Raw genomic sequence first — 24123 nt, forward strand, 5'->3', positions numbered from 1 at the left:
GTCACTGCAGGGAGAAAGTGGAGGTCCATATTATGTTGTACATGGAGCTATTAGATACTCTAGAAGAAGCCTTGGGAGAGCCTTTGGGGGTACCTAGAAGTGAGTCTGGGTTCTGGGCACTAGATGGTCATCTTGGGATCATGGGCATGGAGACGCAACTGGGCCAGCTCTCACCTCAGAGGGGAACTGGCTGATGTCAGCGTCCTTCTGCACCTTCCCCTTGTGCAGGGAGGGTGAGTAGTTGAACCCATTCACCAGCTCTTTAACAATGTCCTGGTTGAAAATCTACGAAGACAGAGCCCTGTTGCTGGCCAGGAGGCATCAGGAAGCCTCCACCCAATTGGTGCTTCTATCTTAATGGCAACCCTGGCAAACTGTTACAGCCTCTTAGGACACATTGAGGATGTTTCAGGTAGCCTCACTGAACTTGCAGCAGAACTGAAAGATGTCAAGGACCAAAAGCACTGAATGGCTGAACCACTGAGGTTATCATGGAGCCGAATAAGGTCACAACTCATAACAGGGCCTGACTAGAATGCTTTGTTGTGCTCTTTTAGAGGAAAAGTTGCAGATAATATAGCCAATATATTATTGCTCCTCTCGTTTCATACAAAACCCCCACAATCAGTTGTGATGATAGGTAAGATTTGGAGAAAGTTGGCAAAGACAGTGGAGCTGTTTACCCCACAGTACCCTGGGGCAGGTAGGTGAAACAACATAAACAGCAAAATGAAATTATGCCCATGGCTTCCTATGAAGTGAAACTAAATACTATTTTTGCTAATATTATGACAAATATATTAAGCATGTCTTTGTACCTTCCCATGGAGCTGGTGTGAGAAGAGGAGGTACATATTAATTTCCTCATAGGATGTGGGACACTCTAAAGAAAGCCCTGCGTGGGCTCTGAGAAAGTCATCCTTCCATTGGATTCTAGATTCTCAGCCCTCCCTGGTCATCTCATGTTTCTGGGGGTGGAGAATCCCCTGGGCCAGCTCTCACCTTAGACGAGCTCGGGACGGTGTTGTTGGCCTAGTGCACCTGCGCCCTGACACGGTAGATGGAGTAGTGCGACTCATGGACCAGTTCCTCAGTGATGTTCTGCAAAGACAAAGTTGGGTACTGAGCCAGCAGTCATCTGGAATCTTCCATCCAATTTGTGGTCATGTGTAAAGGTAGACCTAGCAAACTAGTACACAGTCTATCAGGCCACAGTGAAAATATTCCTGGTTGCTCTTCTGTAGTGGGAGCAGAATTGAATCATATCAACGTCTAACAAGTGTAGAAGGCTGAATCACTGAGTAAAATTACCTCCTTTATGGGATATTATGGAGGGCAATAAGGCCACAGATTCTCACCTGGCCAACCTACAGCATGATTTCATGCTCAGTGAGGTGACAACTTGCAAAAAAGTGTTGGAATATATTAATCCTGCCCCATTTTGTTCTTACAAACCAGCCTATCAAGTGTGATGAAGTGTAGACCTGAAGATATTCAAGGGCAGTTGAGCTACTTGCTCCGCAGGATATATGGGGTGGGTAAATAAAGAATTGAAATGAGCCTATTCAAAGGTAAGAACTTTTTCTATGATCACAATAAATATGTTAAATTCATATTTCTACCCTAGCAGGAAGCAATAGAAAAAACAAGAGTTACTGATTTCTTTAGGAGTTGGCCTGTGAAAACACCATGCCCCAGATTGGAGTCTCAATTCTGGTCTCACCCCAGGCATCTCAGGGTCCAGGATGTGAGCCAGCTCTCACCTCAGACTGGTGCTGGACTGTGTTTTTGACCCGGTGCAATTGTCCTTTGTGTCAGTTGATGGCATAAGTGAATCCATCAGCCAACTCCTCTACAATATCCTCACTGGAGTTCTGCAAAGACAGAGCCCCATACCAAGCCAGGAATGTCAGGGGTTTGACTGGGTATTGCCACTGGGAGAGATTCCCACCACAAATTATGCCTCCCAGATCATACAGGGTCAGAGAAGCACCTGAAAACACCTCCATCCAGGGAAGAATGAGATGACACCTTGAGCGCTCAGGATAAACAGGTGAGCAGAGGAGCTTGGTGCCCAGCACTCAACTCTCTATCCTGCCAGCTATGACCTGAGGTATTAACATGACAGACCCTCTAGGCTTTACACTCCTAACAACCATCTCATGATTTTTCTCACCATTCCCAACAAAAACACAGATACCCAGGAAAAGGGCTAAAGGGTGTGGGGCTGCCCAAGTGGGATCCCAGTTGGGGCCTTGCCTGGATGGGCTTGCCCTGGGTTTCCCTTTATTATCTGAGGGTACCTCATGCCAGAGGGCGGGAGGTATTGGTGACAGCACTTGCTGTGCCAAAGCCTACAGCAACAGAAACATTTCTCACTTGTTAATCCTGACACAAAGGACAAGTGCACTGGGTCAGAAACACAGTCTGGCAACAGTCTGAGGTGAGAGTTGACCCACACTCAGGACCCCGAGATGCCTGGGGATGACAATATATGAGACTCTAATGCATGGCATGGAGTTCTCACAGGTCAACTTCCAAATAAACCTTTACCTCCAGTTTTCTCCACCAATTCCTGCAAGTGTAGAAATACAGATTTAACATTTTTTGTTGGAATCATAGAAAAAAATATTCTTCCTCCCTTTGCATATGCTCATTTCAATTTTTTATCTGCCCACCCCACACATCTTGTGGCGTGTAGTTCAACTTTTTTTGAACATCTTCAGGTCTACACATCATCACAGTCCATAGGGTGGTTTGTGTGAACAAAATGGGGAGGGATTAAGATATTTGAACATTTCTTTGCAATTTGTCATCTGATAGGCACAGAAAGGCACCTGAAAACACTTTCCTCCAAGGAAGAATGAGATGACACCTTGTGAATTCAGGACAAAGACTGCCTTTAAATCTGACCCTCCTATGCTATTTAACATCTCTCAGCTATTACTTAGTCAAGACAATGAGGGAATTGAACTCTAAGGCCACATAGTTAGTGAAATAATTGTAGGGAATAACCATCTGTCTTATTGCAATTTTCCTTGGAAGACCTACAATAACTCTTACCTCTGTGTCTATTATATGCCCCAAAGCATAAAAATGTGTGCAAAATCAGAGAATCAAATAGCAATGCAAAAATTGATGATGGTGGTATTTGTTGTAATTTTTGATAAGACAAATTCCTGAGTCCTTCTGTAGGGCAGAATGTGTCCAGGTAGGCCAACATTCATTCTTGACTGCTTATGGAACTCTGGACAGTGGGATTTGTGGGAAAGCACCTGGAGTTGAGCAGGGAAGCTGTGGACATTAAATTTTTAAAAATCTGCTTTCAGCTGTGACTGTCATTGCTCAGCTGGTTGAGCTTCATCCCTCAAAGAGAAAGATTGTTGATTCAATTCCATGTTGGGCTACATGCCTGTGTTATGGGTTCAATCTCCAGTTTGGGCACATGTAATAGGAAACTGAATGATGTTTTTCTCCCTCTCTTTCTCCCTCCATTCCTCTTTCTCTAAAAATAAACAAATAAAACTTTTTAAAATACTGCTTTCAAGAGATAAAGAACAATATAAGAAATGCAAAACAAATAAGAACAATCTCAAAGCCCACAGGAGCTATGCTATAAAACAAAACCCTCTTAGAAAGAAGCAATGTGACATTTATAAGCTCAGAACAATAAAATATCTTCAGTTCGTGTCAGTGAACACTGTGTTTAAGGAATGACAAAGAGGACATATCTTTTCCCAGCAGGGGGAAATTTGCCAGGGCTCATGGATCTGCTCACTGAGATGCTCAGAGCTAACTCAAGTCAGGGAGAAAACCTCTCAAAGCCAATAGAAGATCCAGGCATGAGAAAAGAGATTCAGAGGAAGGCACAGATTCTTATGCTCTGTCACACTCAGGTTACTGTTGAAAAATTGACTGTACTTGAATTGACATGGCCCCTGGGTGGGAGCCAAACACTGAGCTGTTATTAGGTATCCTCACAATTATAAGAATCAATCAAGGAGAGGTATGTTGTCTTGTAGTTATGAAGGTAGACCACTGAAATTTATGGATTTAACATTTCTGCACAGTGAGGTCAATGTTGGTGTGTAGAAGTGAGTTTGCCAGGTAGTTAGAAAATTGATCAACACTTCCACAGCTCAACGCATCACCCTCATCCTTGGCTCATGATTCCCATGAAATCATCAGGCCATTATTTGTGGGGGGAAAAAAAGAAAGAAAGAAAGAAAAAGACAATAAACATCCAGAGGGAGAAAATTTTAATAAATGTGAAAAAGTAAACCAAGGTGTGCCATGAGGCTTATAAACAGGAAACACATGATTCTCAACAGAAATAGGTCAGATCAAAATCAGAAGCCTGACTGTATTTGAAAATCGAGATATTTACAAAGGTATAGAGGGAAAGCTCAAGTGAATGTCTGGTGCCTACAAAAATTGAATAGATTATTTTCAGAAAGAATGTCTTCTTGCAGTGCTTTCAAATCTGACAGGCAATAAGAAATAACTGGAAGGCTTTCCTACAAATACAAATGCTCATGTTCTCACATACTAGCCCCAGCCCATGAGTGGAGTCTCTAAGTGCATGATGGAGTAGAGGACTCTGCACTTAGACATCTCTTCTTGGGGCAGTGGCTGAGGGACTGAGCACAGGATGCAGAAAAGGCAGAGCTGGATCCATGTTGAGCCCTTTTAGTCATGAAGGGACCTAATTTATGTTGTGATGTTAATCCTCAACTCAAAATGTTATACTTATAGAATATATACTTCTGAGCTCCTTGAAAAATGACACAATTTAAGTATTATTGGCCAGATACAAATATTAATGGCTGTGCACATTTGTTCTTTAGTTCTGACAATATAGAGCTGCATTTTGTCACAGACCAGCTGTATTCTCTTTGATAGACTTTATTACCTAACTAAAGAGAGAATGTGTTCTTATCTCAAGCTTTAGAAGGGTGTTTCAACTTCATATCTATCAAGTGCAGAAAGAAAAGAATCTCACATTTTTATGTGCATAAGAAATTTCATTCTATAGTGTGTGAAATGACTATTAAGTGACTACACTTTATTTTCCCTAAACACAATAACTAGTAGAAAAGAGTCCTACATCCTCAAACATCTAAATGTGCACCTTCCATAAAACTTATGGACCACTCACATAATTGGTACATGTTTATTTTATTTGTTTACTATTTTAAATTTTGTAAATGTTTATATGTCTTTTTTATCTACAAGTGAGTCAAGAGCAGATCACTTTTTATAAGGAGAACCTAAAATAAAGCTCAGTCAAGCATAATACATTATTTCTAATTTGACAGTGCTGATGTTCCTTGGTGCTTCTATCTGCATGACATAGGTTGAGCTATTAGGAAAGCTGAAACTCTGAATAGGATGCTTTCTTTGTGGACCCAGCATCCTGACAAAACTCTGAACATACTAAAGTGCTTTAAAAAGCCATTGAATAACAAAGCACACATCTTGATTATTTCAGCAGAAAGTTTTAATTATAAAAATGGACATAAAAAAGTAGTCAATTCAATGGTCAAGCAGCTGCTTCTTTTATCCATGATTCCAGGCCTTTGGAAGCCAGAGCTTATACTATTCATGTTATTTATAAGCTACCTACTTTATAACAAGCAAAATATTGGATACAAAACTGCTTTTTGACAAAGACATTTTTTATTAAAACTTTGAGTTGTAAAACCTAACCTTCTAAAAGAAGTGTCTTAAAAGCCTCTCTTCAACCATTAGGTGAAAAATTTGGTTTTAAAATCTAATTATTCACCATCACCTGGGTTTCCTGACACATCTCATATAGATGATAATAATGTTCAAGATCCTATCTTTGGGTATATTCTGAGTCAAAGGCAACAGAATTTTATTTCTTGTTGTTTTGAATTACATCATTTAATATTAATGTACTTGTGTATACAAAGATCTGATCTACTAATAAAATTACTTTCATCCAGATGACCCCTCAAAGACATACTGCTTTGGTCACATCTTTCTGATTATCTCATCATCTGGAAAGGAGCTTAAAACTCCTAATGGGGTTTGGAGGTCAACCTGAGACAAATAGGCCATGATATGGGACAACTGGTGAGGGCAATCATGCCATGTTGCAGGCCACTTCTGTGGCAGATGTCTCTGGCACTGCTGAATCAGTTTCATTTCAAACCTTGTGAATGATGAACCACCCCTGAATTATCTTTAAGTGGTGTGCAAATATCCTGTCAACTAGAAGAAACTAGTAACATTTACTACCCAAACCTCTGATAAACAGAGTTAAGAGTTCAAAGTCCCAAGCCTTCAGACTTTTATTTATGCACCACCCAACACCTGTGACAAGGGGCCATTCAGTTGTGGATGGAGGGTAATAGAAATTAGCCTAAAACCATAGGATGGTTGCTTTATTTTTTTTCTTAAAAAAATGTTCAATTTGATATTCAGCAAACATTGCTAAATGTTGTATGCCAAGCAGTGTGCAAGGCACTTGAACAGTCAGAAATATAAAAGGTGTGGTTTCCATCCTTTTACTATAGTGTAAACAATAGTCCTTTTGTTATTTTGAAGGTGTTTAATGCAGGATGCAAAGAGACTGGCTTTATCCTTCTTGTAGGTGGATGTGAGGTCCATTTGTACCATTGCTTTTACTGTAAATAAAAAATGGCCTTTAAAAGCCAGGTGACTTGACATCTTAGGATTAAGCGTTTATGCAAGAAATCTAGAAGACATATTTTCAGACCATTTTCTAATATGAAAAATTAAAATTGTAATTGGATTAAACATCCTCATTCTAATTGGTGGTATTACCTTACAAGCCAGTGTGTTTGGGAAAAGCTATGGTGCCAGCCCTATAACCATACATTAGTTCAACAAGCATTTTTTAAAAATATGCCTGACCCTGGACTAGGCAATGGGTTGCAGAGATGAGGGAGACTGGAATAAAAAATAGCTCTTCTTTGAGGACACCAGAAAACGTGTCAGAAGAACAGTGGAGAAGGGCAGTCCAAGAAGGAAGGAAAGCACAATTAAGGGCATAAAGCATGAAGCAATGTCACGTGTTTTAAAGCCATACATAATTCTGTATTGACGGGGCATGAAATACAAGACAATGGAGGAAGGGGAATATTTAGAATTAGGCTAGAAAAGTAAGGAAGGGTAGGTCATACCAATAACACAGCAACAACCTCGTGCGCTGATTGAGCCCATGTGACATGCCAGGAATTGATCTTGGCATGCATGCGTTAGCCCATCAGATCCTCACCACACTGCTGGGGAAGCAGAGCAGGACACCTGAAGGGGCTGAGCATTTATCTGTGGCACTTCAAAGCCCAAGCTCTAGTAGATGAGAAGGGAGCACCCACGGTAACCCAAGTGACAGAAGTATTTGCTCCAGTTACAGACAGTGTGGAAGTAACACTGATGTCTTCCCTGTGCTGTGTTGAACACATGCATTTCACAGTCAGAAGAAAACAATCACATTATACTCTGAAGCCAAACCAAGCCAACCAGCCACAAAAACATAAAAGCAGGGTCAATACATCTAGCTCTAGCTCTCCAAGAAAATGAAGACTTGAACAGTTCCCATAAATTGCTGAAACCTGAACAGAAGTCATTTTATCCCTGGCTTTTCCATTGCTGATGTCTGAAAGTGTGTCACGGACTTTGTGGATATGCTAATCACATGAGAAAAATGAATGTTTTTTTTTTCTTTCTGAACTCAATAAATTCAGTAACATTGTGTGTGTGTGTGCGTGTGTGTTTTAAATACATGTGCTATTCTAAATTTGGGTCACTCCTTTATATTTCTACATGTTAGTTGCTTTCTTTTTCTAAGTGTTCTTGATTATGAGTTGTTTTATTTTTTAGTGTAAGAAATAAGGAATTTTAAAATTATATATATACTTTCAATATCTGTACATATATGTGTGTGTATATGTATATCAGTTTTATTTTTATCAAGTAACTAAAAGGATATAGATTATAAAAATTGTTGCCCATTTGGAGGAGCAAAGGGGCAACTGTTTGAGTGGGGCAAGTGTGGAAGCAAGGTTTTTAATGTTCATTGATTTTTAAACCGTGGAAATATATTGCCTATTTTAAAATAAAGTAAAACTTTAAAATTCTATAATGTGACATACTATTATTATTTTCATCATTTCCATTTTAGATATGAGGAAGCTGAGGCAGAGAAAAAGTGAGTAACTGTCAAGAGCCCCTATCCTATAAGAAAAGGAAAATGTCAAAGAATTTTAATGACTGGACATTGTATGTTACAAAGATCCCTGTTGGGACAGAGGGAAGGATAAAATGGAAGAGCTGAAAATGGAGATAAGGGCAGCCAGGGAGCAATCGCAGTAGTATAGGTGAGGGATGGTAAGGATCTGATTTCAGAGAGTACCAGGAAAGTAGCTCAGGAGTAGTAGAAGGTAACATCAGCTGAACTTGTTACTCAATTGGCAGATGGAGTGAAGAAAGAGTGTGGTGCAATTCCTGGGTCTGTAGCTTAAGTGTGAATGGATTACAGTGTCCCAAACTAAGATAGAGGAAGGGAAAAAAGCGCAATACAACATTCAGATGGAGATTTCATAGACACAGAGAGCAGATTGATGGTTGCCAGAGAGGAGAGGGTTAAGGGACTGGGTGAAAAGGTAAACAAATTAAGAATTACAAATTGGTAGTTATAAAATAGTCATGGGGGTATAAAGCACAACCCAGGGAATATAGTCAATAATATTGTAGTAACTATGGATTGTTCCTTTCTTTCTCCTTTCTTTCTTTCTAGGTGGGTATTAGAAATGTCAGTAGGAACACTTTATAAAATTTATGATTGTTTAACCACCATGCTGTACACCTAAAACTAATACATAATAAAATTGAATATAACCTGTAATTGAACCATAAAAAAATAAAAGAGATGCACTAAAAAAAATATTTCAGTCATATTAGGCAACTTTGCAGAGGTACAAGCCAGAACTGGAAGTAAAGAATAAGGAAACTTAAAGAGAAGACTAGGTAAAAAGTTGTAGCAACCTTGATAAGTATGTAAAAGGATACAGTAAATATATGAGTTAAGCCCTATGTTATCCAACTTTGTAGTGGACCTATGAAAACCCTGAGCTCTTCAAGAGACTTTCAAAAGGCCTATGGCTAAGTGTTAGATGTGGGATTCAAACCCAGGTTTGCCTGGCCCCAAGCCCCATTTGCTTTCCTTCTTCTCACTCTTCCTTCCATCAGATGTTATAACAGATGCTTCTAAGAATCCATTTTCTACCAAATGCCTCACAAATAAAATTCAGCATTATCTCCTTAAAAATGTTCTTTAACCATTCAGAAATGTCTTTTTCATTTTTCCATCATAACCCCTGAAAATCATCTTCATTTCCTGAGCTCTTTTTATTGTGTAGTGTATGTAGGTGTAAGTATTTATCAGGTTGGCCAAAAAGGGTTCATTTGGTTTTCTGCATAAGATGGCTCTAGTAGTACTTAGTTGTCTTTAACTTAATTCAAAACAATTTCGTTACATTGTATTGTGACAAAATTGACCCCAAAAGGGTAAATTTTTATGTATTCATTTTAACATTGAAGATGGAAGGAAATACAAAACATTTTCAGCATGTTATGCTTTATTATTTCAAGAAAAGTGAAAATGCAGCTGAAACACAAAGTTCTGCAGTGCATGGAGAAGGTGCTATGACAGTCCAAAGTGGTCTGCGAAGTTTCATGCTGGAGATTTCTCACTGGATGATGCTCCACAGTCAGGTAAACCAGCTGAAATTGAGAGCAATCAAATCGAGAATTAATTGAGAACAATCAATGTTATACCATGCAGGAGATAGCTGATATACTCAAAATATCCAAATCAATAAAGTTATTGGTGAAAATGAAAAGTGTATTTTTTATTTTATGGAAAAAAATAGACTTTTTGGCCAACCTAAGAGATCAATTTTCTGCCCTTATCTGAAGAAAGAAATCTAATCTGCGAAGTAAATATATCATCTATTTTTGGTAAACATTAATTTCTAGAAGATATATAATAATCTGATACCAAAAAGTACCACAGAAGAATTGACAGATTATTAGCTAACAATCCCAACAGGCAGAAAGTTGACTGCTTAAAAGGAAGGTTGACAAGACACTTGACTTCTCTGACCCTACGTTTTCTCATCTGTAAACAATAAATAATAATATCTATCTTACATACTTGTAAGGGGATTGTATGAAAAAAGGAAAGAAAGGATTTGAGAGACTTTGACCTACTGAGGTCTGACAGGAAAACTATGAGCTGTGTGTCTCACCCTTGGCCGAATACCATGCACTTGCTAATACTCAGAAAGTCAGAGGTAGATTTTAGTTTAGAATCTCAAACAGTGGGGGGAAACACTGCTACCCAAGTGCTCTGTTTTCTCTTGACTGACTAAAATCCTTCCACAGAACCCATCATCATGAGCTCTTTGCTTTCCAGATTAAAATGAGGACAACCAGTACATATGGCGGGTGGTGAATGCATGTTTCATGAGTATCTGCAGTAATTTCCTATTGCTACTGTAACAAATTGTACAAACTTAGTGGCTTAAAACAATGCAACTTTATTTTCTGATAGTTCTGTGGGTCAGTAGTCTGAAACAGGTCTTGCTGGGCTCAAATCAAGGTGGCAGCAGGGCTGTGTTCCTTGGGGAGACTCCAGGGTAGAATCTGTTTCCTGGTCTTTGAAATCTGTCTTCCTTGACTCATCTTCCAATAAGCTATGTTGAATCTCTCTGATCCTTTTCTGTAGTCACATCTCCTTCTGACTTTTTTTGTGCTTTCCTGTTCCACTTTTAAGGACTCTTGTGATTATATTGGACACACCTAGGGGCTCTAGAATAATCACACTACTTTAAAGTCAGTAGAAGATATTGTTAGTTAGGGGCAGATCATTATTCTGCATTCTGTGTACCACAATATCTTACATACCTGATTAGTTCATCATTTATAATTCTAGAGTGGTATATTTGGGAACTTTTGTTTGAAATAAATAAATATGAATATGAATATGCATTTAGAAGAGAACTACTGTCTGTTTTGTTAGAGTATAAGATAATAAGTTATTTTCATAACTCAGCATATCTGTGATATTATAAAACAGCAAGTTAATAAAAGTTAAGGGACAAGAGGATGCTGGCTCACACTGATTATTCTTACAAGAATTAATATTGCTTCAGGAGGAGAGAAAGAACTCTTACATCCAATGTCTCTTTTTTAGTTGGGATTCCTTGGCTATATAAATATTGTTATTGAAGGTCCAAAACTTAATTAATGAGTAATAAATGTTAGAATTGGAACATAAAATGCAGAGGGCCTTGTGAAAGTACCAAATCAATGCCAATGTATAACCCTAAATTGAAGATTTTCATATTGGCTTTGACATTTACGGTTCAAATTCAATCTTCACAGAGATGAAACCACTGATGGGCATTATTGCCATTTTATCTGCCCTCCCATCTTCTTCTTTGCAACTCCAGTTCAAACAGGCTGATTAGATACCACCACTGGCAGAAAGGTTCAAAGAGCTACAGAGCCTTACCCAGGGCCAAGGTCATGGAAAACCAGATGAGTTTTATATTTAAACTATACATAAGACATTAGCAAATGGAACCAGGTAAAAGAGCTTTGAATCATGTCAGTATTTCAAAAAGCACATGTTAAAAACCTGACTGCTAACTCCTCAGAATTTAGTATGCAACATGTCCAAAAAGAGTAAAACCTACATCAAAAATAGTTTTAAAAGAACATGTCTTGAAAAAAACATATTTGTTTCTGAAATGCTCATTAAGGGCAGTCCATCAGATATGAACTGGATTTTCCCTGTGTCTGCAGTCTCCTAAAACTGTTCCACAGGACCAGAGTTAACCAGTTCATTAGATCCAGAGAGACTGGTAGACTCACAGAGTTCAATGTATACAAGTACACATCAGGGTTCATTGCTGTGTCCTTATTTGTAAAATAAAGGTAAAAATCTTGGAGTTTTTTGCTTATGTGAATGAAGACATTCATCAAGGAAAAGCTGAGAGGGAGATCTGGGAAGTCTCCAAAAGTGTAAAAATGATCTGAAAGAATTTTTACCATAATTTTGACAGAAGATACATTGAAGAGGCATATGAGTTTAAAACAACAGAACAAACAAAAGCACAAGGTGTGAAGACAACAGGGCATTCGCTTTTCCTACGATGAATATCAGTGTCATTTGCTTTAATTACCTTAGAGCAGTACTTCCAGAGTGATTTTTCCTGACTCCATAAAATAAAGCACAGGAAAGAGGCAAAGTGTGCAGAAGTGGGAGAATGGATGTATTCAAAAGCTATGATAAAGTGATTAATGACCAGCTTCTTATGTAATTTAGAATGCAACAATACACGATTGAGGACTCGGTATGTCACTCATCAACCACTTCCCAATTTAAAGCATCCATCCTTTCTTCTACATCCTTGATAAAAAAAAAAAAAAAAAAAAAAACTGCATCACAAACAAAGCAAAAAAGTAATGAAAGCAAGTCTTCTATTTGAGATCCTACTTGTTCAGAAATGAAGAAAAATGTTTGGCTAACAGAAGAGCTAACAGGTTCAGGTATTAAATGAGAAATGAATGTTTCACTGGGCTACTATGCAAAATAATATATTTTCTGTATCATTCTTCTCTTCTTAAACAATGGGTATTATTTTTAAAGAAGCAAGAGTTCCCCAATTATCAGCGCTGGATTATATTCTACTCTAACATTATCTTCTTTTCAGAAGTATCTACACATAATAAAATGACAAAGTTCTTTTCTTACTTGATTTATCAGCTTCATTTTATAATTGGTCACTCCCTCTTCCTTGACATCCTGTTTTAAGTGGTTTCCTAGATATCACACTCTCCCAATTCCTTCTACTTCCCTGGCCACCCCTTCTAGCTTCTATGCTGGTTCATACCCTACCCCCACTCCATCTCCTAGATTTCTAGACATTGGAGCCCTAAAAGCTCAGCCATTGGGCCTCTTCCATTCCAGATGGTGATTACATCCTCTCTCTGACTCTAAAACTGATCTGTAAGCTGATGACTCTCAAGTATATTAATATATGTCCAATGGGGATACTATACTATTAGTATAACACTAATTTTCATAATGAAAAAACAACCAAATATCAACAATTTAATGAAACAGAAGTTTATTTCTTGCTTCCCAAGTTAAAAATAAGCATTCCTAATTGGCAGGGGGCCTTATACCTGGTTCTTCAGGGACCAAGGCTTTTCCACCTTGTGGTTCTGCTTTTTATTAGAAGTACTCTAAGTATGGGGAGAGAGACTGGAGTACCATGCATGTGAAGTTTATGTAGGCTATGCTTAGCCATGATGCATATCACTTTTGTTCACATTTTCAGGCTAGAATAAGCCACAAAGCTGAACTATTAATACAAGAATAGGAAATATAATCTCGCTGGCTGCTATGGAGGGAAGGAGGGAGAAGGAAGTCTAATATACATCTCAATCTTAGCATATTCAAACACAGAACTCCTAAAATTCCTTCTCAAGAAACTAATTCTTTCCCCAGAGTCTTCCTTATCACATTAATTGATAACTCCATTCTTCCAGTTGCTCAGGCCAAATAGTATCATCCCTGATTCTTATCTCTTTCTTTCTCATCCCTCATCCAGTACATCAAAAAAAATCTGTTGACTCTACTTTCAAAATGTATACAGAATCAGATCCCTTTCTGGCCAGTTTGTCACTTCTATCCCAGTCTGAGCTTCTTTAAGATTATGCCAAAAACTTCAAACTTCTACCCTTGCCTTCTTGAAATCTATTCTCAACACTTAGCTTAAGTGATCCTTTTAAAATGTACATCTGATCATAACTGCTCAAAACCCTTTGATGTCTCCAAGTCTCACTCAAAGCAAAATGCTGTCTTTGCTCTGATCCAAGAGGTCATACTGAATTCAGAACCCATTATTCTTGTTCTTTGCCCCACCACTCACCCTGATTCAGACATACTGACCTTCTTCCTGCCTTTGATCTTGCTGTGCAAGGCCTGTCTTAGATCCCTCTGCCTGCATATCCCCCAATGTCACATAGCTCACTAAATGCCATCTTTTCATGCAGTTTTAAATCATCCTTTCACCCCACCCAGAACTCTCTTTGCCATTCTCTGCTTTATTTTTTTCTGCAGAGTATTTATCATCATCATACATATTATGTATTTTTCTTATTAATATGTTTAATTCTGTTTTTTTTCCTTCCATTAGAATGTGAGATCCATAAAGGATGAGACTGGTTTGTTCATTTGTTTGTGCTTGTTGCTGTATTCACAGAGCTGGGGTAGTGTTTGACAGTTGGTAGCTTCTTAAGACATATTTTTAAAATTAATAAATGCAACATTCACCTCTAAATATTCAGGTTAGATACCTGTTCTAACACCAACCAGCCAGTCTCCTCACGATCCATCAGCACAATGACAGTGCTGGAACTTCGATACAGATTCAGGGTGCAATTATCCCTGAGTATTACCACAGTGCCATGTGTCATGACAAAAGAAAAAAGATCACTTCTATGGATAAACAGAACAGACAGTTGTATTGGCTGATTATTGCCAATGCAACATTTATTGGGCCACAGTTTGGGCAACACTAGCACTATTACTTCCTCCTTCCCCAAATCACTGGCTTGATAAAGACAGCCAGATCCACAGACTTTGTAGCACATCCATGTTTTTTCCTTCTCTCCATTAATTTTGTTCAAAGCTATGCCCAAATTATTTTTGAATATAGCACACTTGACCCTGAGTAGTAAAGATATTCAAAGAACAAAGGTAAAATGTATCCCCAGTCACTTTATTTGTACTTTAATTTTTCTCAAGACATATAAGCATTATATTCTATATTTTCAAAAAGTTCTTTGATTCTCAACTGCCTTTTAGATGAAGGGATAAAGATTTAAGTCACTTTGACTTAAAAGGCCTCTTTGCTGATATTGTTTACAACACCAAAACTAATTACAGATGTTTAGAATTTAGCAGGCATTTTTAGATTATTTTCATTTTTGACTTTTTTTTAATGTACTTCATGATATTTACAAGTTGAATACTGCCAAAATTTAATAAAAACTACTCAGACAAAAATATCTTATTGCTGGTACTGATGATTAATGTTTTATAACATTGAGAAAATTAAAAATACATAATTGTCATGAATATTAATGGCGCATAATATGCATGAAGGTCATTACATGGTCAAGGAAAGACCTTAAAATAACTGGCACTTTGATTAGCCCTGAATCCTCTTTTTTTCTTCCTGTATGTGGATTCATTAATACAACTCTAACATGTCATTACTCTCACATTGAGAGGTTCTCATAAATCAGCACTCTGATTTTGAATAAAGACCAGTGAAGCAACTTAGTCCCTTCATCTAAAAAGAAACTTTTGGGGACTTCTGGCCAAGATGGAGACCTAGACAGACAAGCTACTTATCCATCCACAACTAAGAAGGAATACAACTACCTCAGAACTAGAGACAACCAGAAGTTCCAGAAAATTAAGGTGCATGAAAGTCCAAGAAACAAAGACATAAAGAAGAAATACTCATCCAGACAGGTAGGAGAGGCAAAGCAGGGGTGGAGAGGTCGTGGTGCGGTGGAGGCAACAGCAGCAGCAGCAGTGGCAGCAGCGGTGGCAGTGGCAGGCCAGCAGAAAGTACAGTCACACATTTTAAAAAGTCTGGAGGGACAGCTGCGGAGTGCTCCCAACACCAAAACCAGACCACGCAGCTCATGGTCCCAGTGCCAGGGAAAATAGAGCCTCATTGCTTTTGAATGTGAAAACCAGTGGGGGTTGGGGTGGAGGAAGAAAGTGCCGGTCTTTCAGCAGAGTTTGCTTGTTTAAAGGGCCCCCACAGTGCTAGAACATCCGCAGACCCACCCACTCTGGGAAGGACAGCCAAGGCAACAGCTAAAGAGGCGCCCGTCCCATACAAAGTGGGAGAAATGCCTGGAAAAGGGGTGAGTGCTAAGCAAGTGGCATTGTTGCCTCTCAGACCCCTCACATACGAACAGCGCCACCACATGGTGAAATAGATTGCCCTCTACTGATGAATAACTAAGAGTCTGCCCCTTACAGTGTAACAGGAGTGACAGCTCTACCTAAGACATACAGGCAAACAAACACAGGAGCCTGTCAAGATGAGGAGACAGAGACGTATGGCCCAAAAGAGGGAACAAATCAAGGTTCCAGTAGGAGAACTAAGCAACGAGGAGATAGCCAACCTAACAGATGTGAAGTTCAAAACACTGGTGATAAAAATGCTCAAAGGATTCACAAATATGCTAAAGTATGGCAGATGCATAAGGGAAGAAGCGAAGGCTATGCTAAATGAAACGAAAAAAAGTCCACACAAAACCAATGGTGAAGGGAAAGAAACAGGGGTTCAAATCAATGATTTGGAACATAAGGAAGAAAAAAACAGTCAACCAGTACAGAATAAAGAAACGAGAGTTGAAAAAAATGAGGAGAGGCTTAGGAATCTCTGGGACAACTTTAAACGTGCCAACATCCAAATCATAGGGGTGCCAGAAGGAGAAGAGGAAGAGCAAGAAATTGAAAACTTATGTGAGAAAGTAATGAAGGAAAACTCTCCAAATTTGGTGAAGGAAATAGACATATAAGTCCAGGAAGCACAGAGAGTCCCAAACAAGCTAGACCGAAGAAGGACCACACCAAGACACATCATAATTAAAATGTCAAAGGTTAAAGATAAAGAGAGAATCTTAAAAGTAGCAAGAGAAAAGAAGAGAGTTGCCTACAAAGGGGTGCCTATAGGACTATCAGCTGATTTCTCAAAAGGAACTTTGCAGGCAAGAAGGAATTGGCAAGAAGTATTCAAGATAATGAAAAGCAAGGACTTACAACCAAGATTACTCTATCCAGCAAAGCTATCATTTAGAATAGGAGGGCAGATAAAGTGCTTCTCAGACAAGGTAAAGATAAGGGAGCTCATCATCACCAAGCTATTATATGAAATGTCAAAGGGACTTACTTTAAAAAAAGATCAAAATTATGAACATTAAAATGACAACAAACTTACAACTATCAACTGAATCTAAAAAATAAAAACAAAATCTAACTAAGCAAACCAGAATAAGAACAGAATCATGTGTATGGGGATCATTTGGAGGGTTATCAGCTGGGAGGGGGAAAGGGGAGAAATGGGGAAATGGTGCAGGGATTTAGAAGCATAATTGGTTGGTATAAAATAGACAGGGGGAAAGTTAAGAATAATATAGGAAAGGGTGAAGCCAAAGAACTTACATGCATGACCCATGGACATGAACTAAGGCAGGTGAGATTGCTGGAAGGAAGGGAGTTACTGGGCAGAGGGGAGCAAAGGGAAAAAATTGGGACTACTGTTAACAACATAATCAATAAAATATATTTAAAAACCATTTAAAAATAAAATAAATGAAAGAAAATAAAAAGGAACTTTTGGGAAAAACAAGAATATTGGTCTTTCTTGATCTCACTTTCTATGAGATCTGACCATCCTACTTTCTCTGTGCAACAAGGTCATAATTTTACAGATTTTTGCCTTCTGCCACAAAATAATCACTTTGCTCCATGTGAATTCAAAGATCAACCAGTCCTGATGGACACTGAAGAGGTAAGTATGAGGCTGGGAATTGTCTCCATGAATTGGAAGCACAATACATGATTTTTTGGTATGAAAAAAATGTTACTTATTTTCAAATTGAGCACTGAAGGATATATGTGAAATTTTGTTAGGAGGAGTGGAATAAAACAATATAAGATTTTAAATTGATAATGTTACTTATACATGTATCAGATTCAACTCAGTCTTACCTTCTTGCTCTCAGTAAACTTTAAATTAAATCATGTGTTAGAAAATCTCCCATGCTCTCCTCTCTTCTTTCATCTGGGTCTAGTCATCTCAGGGGATGGTCTTGTGGGTATCTGTTTTGCCCATATGGCAACCTTCAGGGCAAAAACTATCCTAAACATTTCCTGAGGACTAATATGTTCAGGACATTGGGCTAGTGGCTGTGGAGAAGACCCAGATGAAAAGCTTTGCTCTCTGTCCTCGAGGTATTTATATTTCACTTTTTTTTAGGGATCCACAAATAAAATATGAATTTTTAGCTTGTTAGAGGCTGGATCTCTGCACATATGGAAGTTATTTCTATTCAAGGGGCATTTACCCCATTAGAGCATCCTGCCCACCATCAAAGGGGAAGAGTATCAGGGGAAGAGAGAAGGAGAAAGAGGGGTGGGTCCCAATGCCTCTGGAATTCAGGAAAAGCATGAGGAGTAATGGGGACTGGTGAGGACACCTGTGCACCTGACAGTGATTCTCCGAGCTCGGGGTGACCTCCTGTGGTCTTGGGCATGGCCTGAATAGAACATAGAACAGAGGCTTCAATGTGGGTCACAGAAAGGGGTGAAGCTATTATGTGTGAGGGGTGTGTGTGTATATACCTGCACTCACACTCAAATATGCATGCAGGTAGTAGTGAGCTGGACACTTAGTCCATTTTCTCATTATACTTTAAAGAACCTTTATATAGTATTTATAATACTGCTAATTATTTAACATGGTTAACTGAGTTCTGGAATGAAAAGACATAGAGTCCATAGTGATAAATTAAGAATACAGCCAAACCTCGGTTCTTGAATGTGTTGGCTCTTAAGAAATTCGGTTCTCAACCAAGTTCACAGAAAAATGTCTTCGTTGAATTAAGTTCGAGAACTGAAGTTCCACTGTATTTAGAAGTCTATGTTAAAGTGAAATTCTATTTGGAACCATGCTGGTCACCTACAAAGCCTGAGCTGCTCCTTTGCCATTTACTTGCTCTCCTCTTTTCTCTCTTGGGGCACAGGATCTCCACCATCTTTCCCTCTGGCCTCTACCTAAACACAACCTCTTTTAATGGAGAATCTGAATGTCACATTTACATGCAAACAACTAACAATAAGTAGGTCTTCTCTCCCCAGGGTTATCTGCATATTAACAGAGATTGGAGCCTTAACTTTAAAGAATTAATCTTTAGAAGTTCCAGAAATATATGTATTTTCAGAGGAGTAGGTTTATTTTAGAGATGGGGCATTGCCATATTGTTGAAATTACAACATAAAATCTCTTGCCTGGTGACAAGTAAGGCCAGGACTAGAAATGGATATGAATTCTAGCTGTTTTGTACATTGTGACATTAGCAGGAAATGTAAAGCATTATACATTATAGACTTGTGTAATACACATTTTATAATACTTTAGGTTATTATTAGTTTTTAATTGTTATAGGCACATATTATTAAGACCAGATGTAATGCAGAGGATAGCTCAGAATAACCAATTCATACGGACAGAGCAAATTGGTAAGTAGAAAACCATGTGAACATATCCTTCCAGAGTCTTGAAAGTGTATGATACTGTCAGCAATTCTCTCAGATCCAAGATCTATGGTGGGTAGAAGAGCAGAAGGTGAGACTGGAAGGAGAGCAGAGGCCAGTTTATGAAAGAACTCATAGACAAAATAAGCACAGCAGGATTTTAAGGAGGAGCTAACAGGAACACACTGGTTTTTAGAACCTCCAATATTTAACTTTGCTAAGCTCCATTTTCTCACTTATAAAATGGAAAAAGGACTTAGCAATGATTAAATAAATCAATGTGTAAAGCAGCAGGTGGCATCTCCTTAGAGTAATTGCCTAGTGATCATTAAGGAGGAACCAGGTACTTCTAAACACTGTCCAGGTGTTAACCCATCTGATCTTCACTGCAGCCTGAAGAAGTATTAACTACTATCCATCCACATGTAATCAATGAAAACAGGTCGGGGGGGGGGGCTTTAAGTATTGCTTAGATGCCCTCCCCCCTTTTTTTTGCCTCTTGAGATAGTGGTTACAAAGGACCAAGTACTGCCCAGCCATAGCTGGTGCTCAGTGACTCCAGGTCCCCCTCAGAACTCTGGGATAATTCAGGGATAATCCAACCACGATGTAGGGAAGAAACCAAACAACTCATTGAAAACACACACGAAAGTCATTTATATATTTGAATTAGTATAAGCCAGTGTCTTATAATCCAGGAAATGTCTACAAATTAATAAACACCTCTAAAAGCAGAAACAAGAATGTCCAGTTTTATTCCAGCTGCATTGTACCTATGACTATAAAGAGAATGATGCTGCTTCTGTGCACTCAAAAATTCTCCAGTCAGTCTATGTACGTACCCAACATGAGGAGCACTGGCTGTGACCAGTTCCAGGTGATGGTAAGATCCTGTAAAAGAGTCAACTCTAATATGAAAAATCAGAGTACAAGTCCTGCTTGAATTAAGGAAGCCATTGCACCACTTGCTGGTCACTGACATGTGTCCAAAAAGCACTGCCACCTTTCTATTAAATTGCCTGTATGGTGTTGAAAAACTTCATCCACTAGAAATAGCATATGGTACCTTCAAACTTTTGTGTGTGGGTCTTTGTTATGGAATTTTATTCATTTATTCAGGAACATTTAATGAAGTCCCGTTACATGAGAGACACTGAAAAGTACTAGAAATAAAAAGATAAATACAACTTAGTTCTTACCCTTTAGAAGCTGAAACTAGTGAATAAAATATTAGGTTGAAACATGAAGTTGCTCATTAAAGGCAATGAAGCTCAAGTCTTGGCAATTTCATATAGTACAACCTAACGCAATGATGATGACTGATGATGATGATGATAAAAATGCATATTAACAGGGAATTATGCAAACACAGAGTGAGGCATATGAACTTCCCTGAGAGGGTTAGGGAAGGCTCTGTAAGGAACTATATTTTGCCAGATGAGCAAACCTTGCATACTCTTGTCTTTGAACTCACCTTAGACTTTGTCATTGCCAATGGCTGCATCTAGCAACCTCTCTGATATCTCAGTACCATGCATCCCACTGACTGACCATCACCTATTTTTCTTCCAGTTCAGAATTCCAACTCCAACCCTACTGGAACTTTTAATCCATTGATCCTATGCTCTCTTCACTGACCCTCAACCTCTCTCTCCTCTTTCCCAGTTTATATTGCATGTCAACCAATTTCAACACTCTTTGTATTACATTCATTTTGCTGCTTTATTCTCACTTAGAAAACCCCACGTCCTCATTAAATCAAACTTTCCATCTACTTCAGGTCTCACCTATGAGCTGAATATGGCTGGAGTGAACACAGAACTACAAAGGTATTCTTACTTTACATCCATAACCACAAACTTACTGCTTCTAGGCAATATCTTACTTCCTTTGTCCAATCATTCTCTAAGATTCTTAGGTAGCTATAATATAACTTCTCTTTTTCATTCAAACCCTTAATACCTCCTTCATATCCTTACTTTTATCCATTTAAGAAACAATCAGAAAAGAACCATATTATACCATATGTGTTCACCAACTACATCACCACCTGAATCCATCAGCGATATTATGCAGTCTGGTACCAAAGATAACTTAGCAGTGCACATACCTCAAGCCAATCCCCCTATTGTACCCTAGATTGCATTCCCTCTCCAACATCATCAATTTCCCTGTCTTCTTGGATTATTCCTATCAGCTACTATTTCTTCCATCTTAAACAAACAGACAAAATCTTATCTTGCCTACTTTTAATGCTGAACTTTGCATCAAAATTGTTTTGAAGGGTCATCTATACTTGATGCTGTCATTTCGTTCCCTTCTTGATGTTCTCTTTTAGTTTCAGGCTTTCAGGCTCTCATCCTTACTGTTCACCTAAACTACTTATATCAAGGGCAATATTACCTCTTCAGCCTTTGCTCAAAAGATCTTTCCATGGAATTAAAATTGCATGCTTCCCTCAAACCTCCTCATACTCCTTCCTTCTTTCTGTTACTATAGCATATATTTTCTTCTAACATAAAATGTTTGTGTATATCTATCTATCTACCTATTTAAATTTTGTTATTTACCTTTCTCACTAGAATATAAGCTCCGTGAAGGCAGAGATCTTCACTTTATTCATTGATGAACCTCAAGCACTTTGAAGTGTATGGTATATAGCAGACATTTAATACATGTGCATGGATTAAAAGAATACTCCCAAAAATGTTTTCAGGTGTATATGTTTTCCTCAAGTTTTTAGGAGAATAAGCATAATAATAAGAGTTGAAATAATGTTCTAAGTTGCTAAAGGAGACCAGATCTCATCTTGTCTTCTTAAAATGACACTGCATTCCTGTATTATTATTTCTTTAATACAAAGAGAAAATGATTCATTCAATGCAAGAAACATTACTACAAAAGTTATATACTTGTATTGTTCTATAATTAAGTAAACTTCATGTCTATTCAGAAACTATCCAAAGAAGTGATTTTAGAACTATATAGACCTTGACTAAACCCTTCCCTTACTTATTCCCCTTTTGCCCACCCTTGTGCATTAGAACTACTATAGTAAAAAAAAAAAAGTTGAACACAAATCTTCCACATAATGGTTATATAAATTATTATAATTCCATAAAATTCCATATTGAACAGGCATTAAAATATCTATTAAAGGGCTTATAAATAGGAGGAAATGTTTATTTTGATAAATAAATATATATATATATGTATGTATGTATATAAAGATACAAAGCATCAGGCCCAGTGAAATTATAATCATACAATAAATGCAAAAAAGAATTTGGCTTTATGTGGTATAGTTATAGATAATTTTTAAATTTTAGTTTTACTTTTTTATTCTTAAATTTGCTAATAAATGTACAATAAACATAAAATGAGATGCATTTTATTTTTTAACATTTTCCTAAATTTGATGTGGCTTTCATGCCATTTACAGACAATTTAACAATTTTCTTTTCTCTATGCATTGAACAGCTAAGCATTTTCAGCAACTTCTTGCATAATCACTTACAAAAAGGGTAATCTGAAGGGTCATTTCTGGGACTCGGGTGCTCTCTGTCAACTAAGAAATATCCACGGAAAACTTCAGGTCAGATTAGGTCCTGGCTTAAATATACCCTGTGAAGGCTTCTTTCTCCCTTGCCTCACTCAAATCGGTCGAAATGATGATCTTTGTTCGTCTCAGACAGTAACAAGAGGAATGAACTTGAGTAGATTTAAAGCAGTCAAAGCAGATGCCTTTGCCTAGCCCTGTTCTCCCTCCTTACTGCTTTTTGCTCAGTGGTCTCAGCAGTCCATGATTATACCCTGGATTTAGTTTGCTATTATCAAATGTATATGACTAGGACAGTGACACCAAGGAGACATTTTTAAGTGACATAACTCCCACTTGGTGCTCTTATAAATGGGCTTTGCCTGTGGGAATTCCTCCCTTGGTAGACTGAGGTATATGGTCTAGGTGAAGACTACTGTCCTTCTAGCAGAGAGACCTTGGCATAGGACCAGGCGTGGTATCGAATTCAAAAGCGGTAGGCATCTTAGTGGCTGACAGGAAAGCGGACCAAAAAGATACCAACTATGAGTTGATAAGTCTAAATTCCACACCAGAGCTATCTGAAATAACTAAACGTCAGATGAATAAAAGCAAGAAATGTTAAGAATTTCCCAATTATCCTCCTATTTTGTTTGGATCATACTAATCTTCTATATTACTCTAATTTCACAATGACTGCGTAAGTTTCACTTATAAGTTTCTACTACTACTATTTTTAAGCCACCATAAATATCTCCATAAATAATGCAGGACATGGATCAATGCTTGGTCAACAGGTAAAAAATCATTAAAGTTAAAGACTCGCGCAAAGTTACACAGTATATATGGTACTTTGTTCTAGAATTCCATAGGATGCCTGGGCCATAAAAAGTTGCTGTAGAAGCTACAGGAGCAGACACTAATATCCATGGTAGGGTAAGCAGAGGTAATCACTGATGGAACGGTCAACACAAATGTGATGGGAATAGAATTAATTGATACCATATAGGAAACGGAAAGCCAGAATGAGAAAGGTCCCTCAGGGTAGAGACAGCAGGAAAGGTAATTTAGTATCTTGATAAGTCAGCATAAATTTGGATATTATCTATTTTAAAAAAAGAGCCAATACAGGACCAAATGGAATGAGAGAGTCCAAGAGTAAGAAACAACT

The 24123-nt window shown here is 38.1% G+C and overlaps 1 protein-coding gene across 6 annotated transcripts in view; it reads right to left on the reverse strand.

Moving 5' to 3' along the window:
* The window catches only part of LOC150004424 (uncharacterized), a 99191-nt gene that overhangs the window by 16454 nt on the left and 58614 nt on the right, over positions 1–24123 (reverse strand). For 5 of the 6 annotated variants that reach the window (XR_016512386.1, XR_016512387.1, XM_090283693.1 and 2 more), the window contains one exon: positions 9623–9774. The exons of the other annotated variant lie outside the window; for it this stretch is intronic. Coding sequence is in view for 1 of the 5 variants with exons in the window: in XM_090283693.1 (XP_090139819.1) it covers positions 9725–9774 (50 nt within the window). In the remaining 4 variants the exon portion in view is untranslated. Of the gene's footprint in view, positions 1–9622; positions 9775–24123 lie in introns of those variants that run through there. 6 annotated transcript variants of the gene reach the window in all.

The sequence above is a fragment of the Furipterus horrens genome, unplaced genomic scaffold, assembly GCF_987537825.1.
Source record: "Furipterus horrens unplaced genomic scaffold, mFurHor1.1.pri manual_scaffold_7, whole genome shotgun sequence".
Taxonomy (NCBI): Eukaryota; Metazoa; Chordata; class Mammalia; order Chiroptera; family Furipteridae; genus Furipterus; species Furipterus horrens.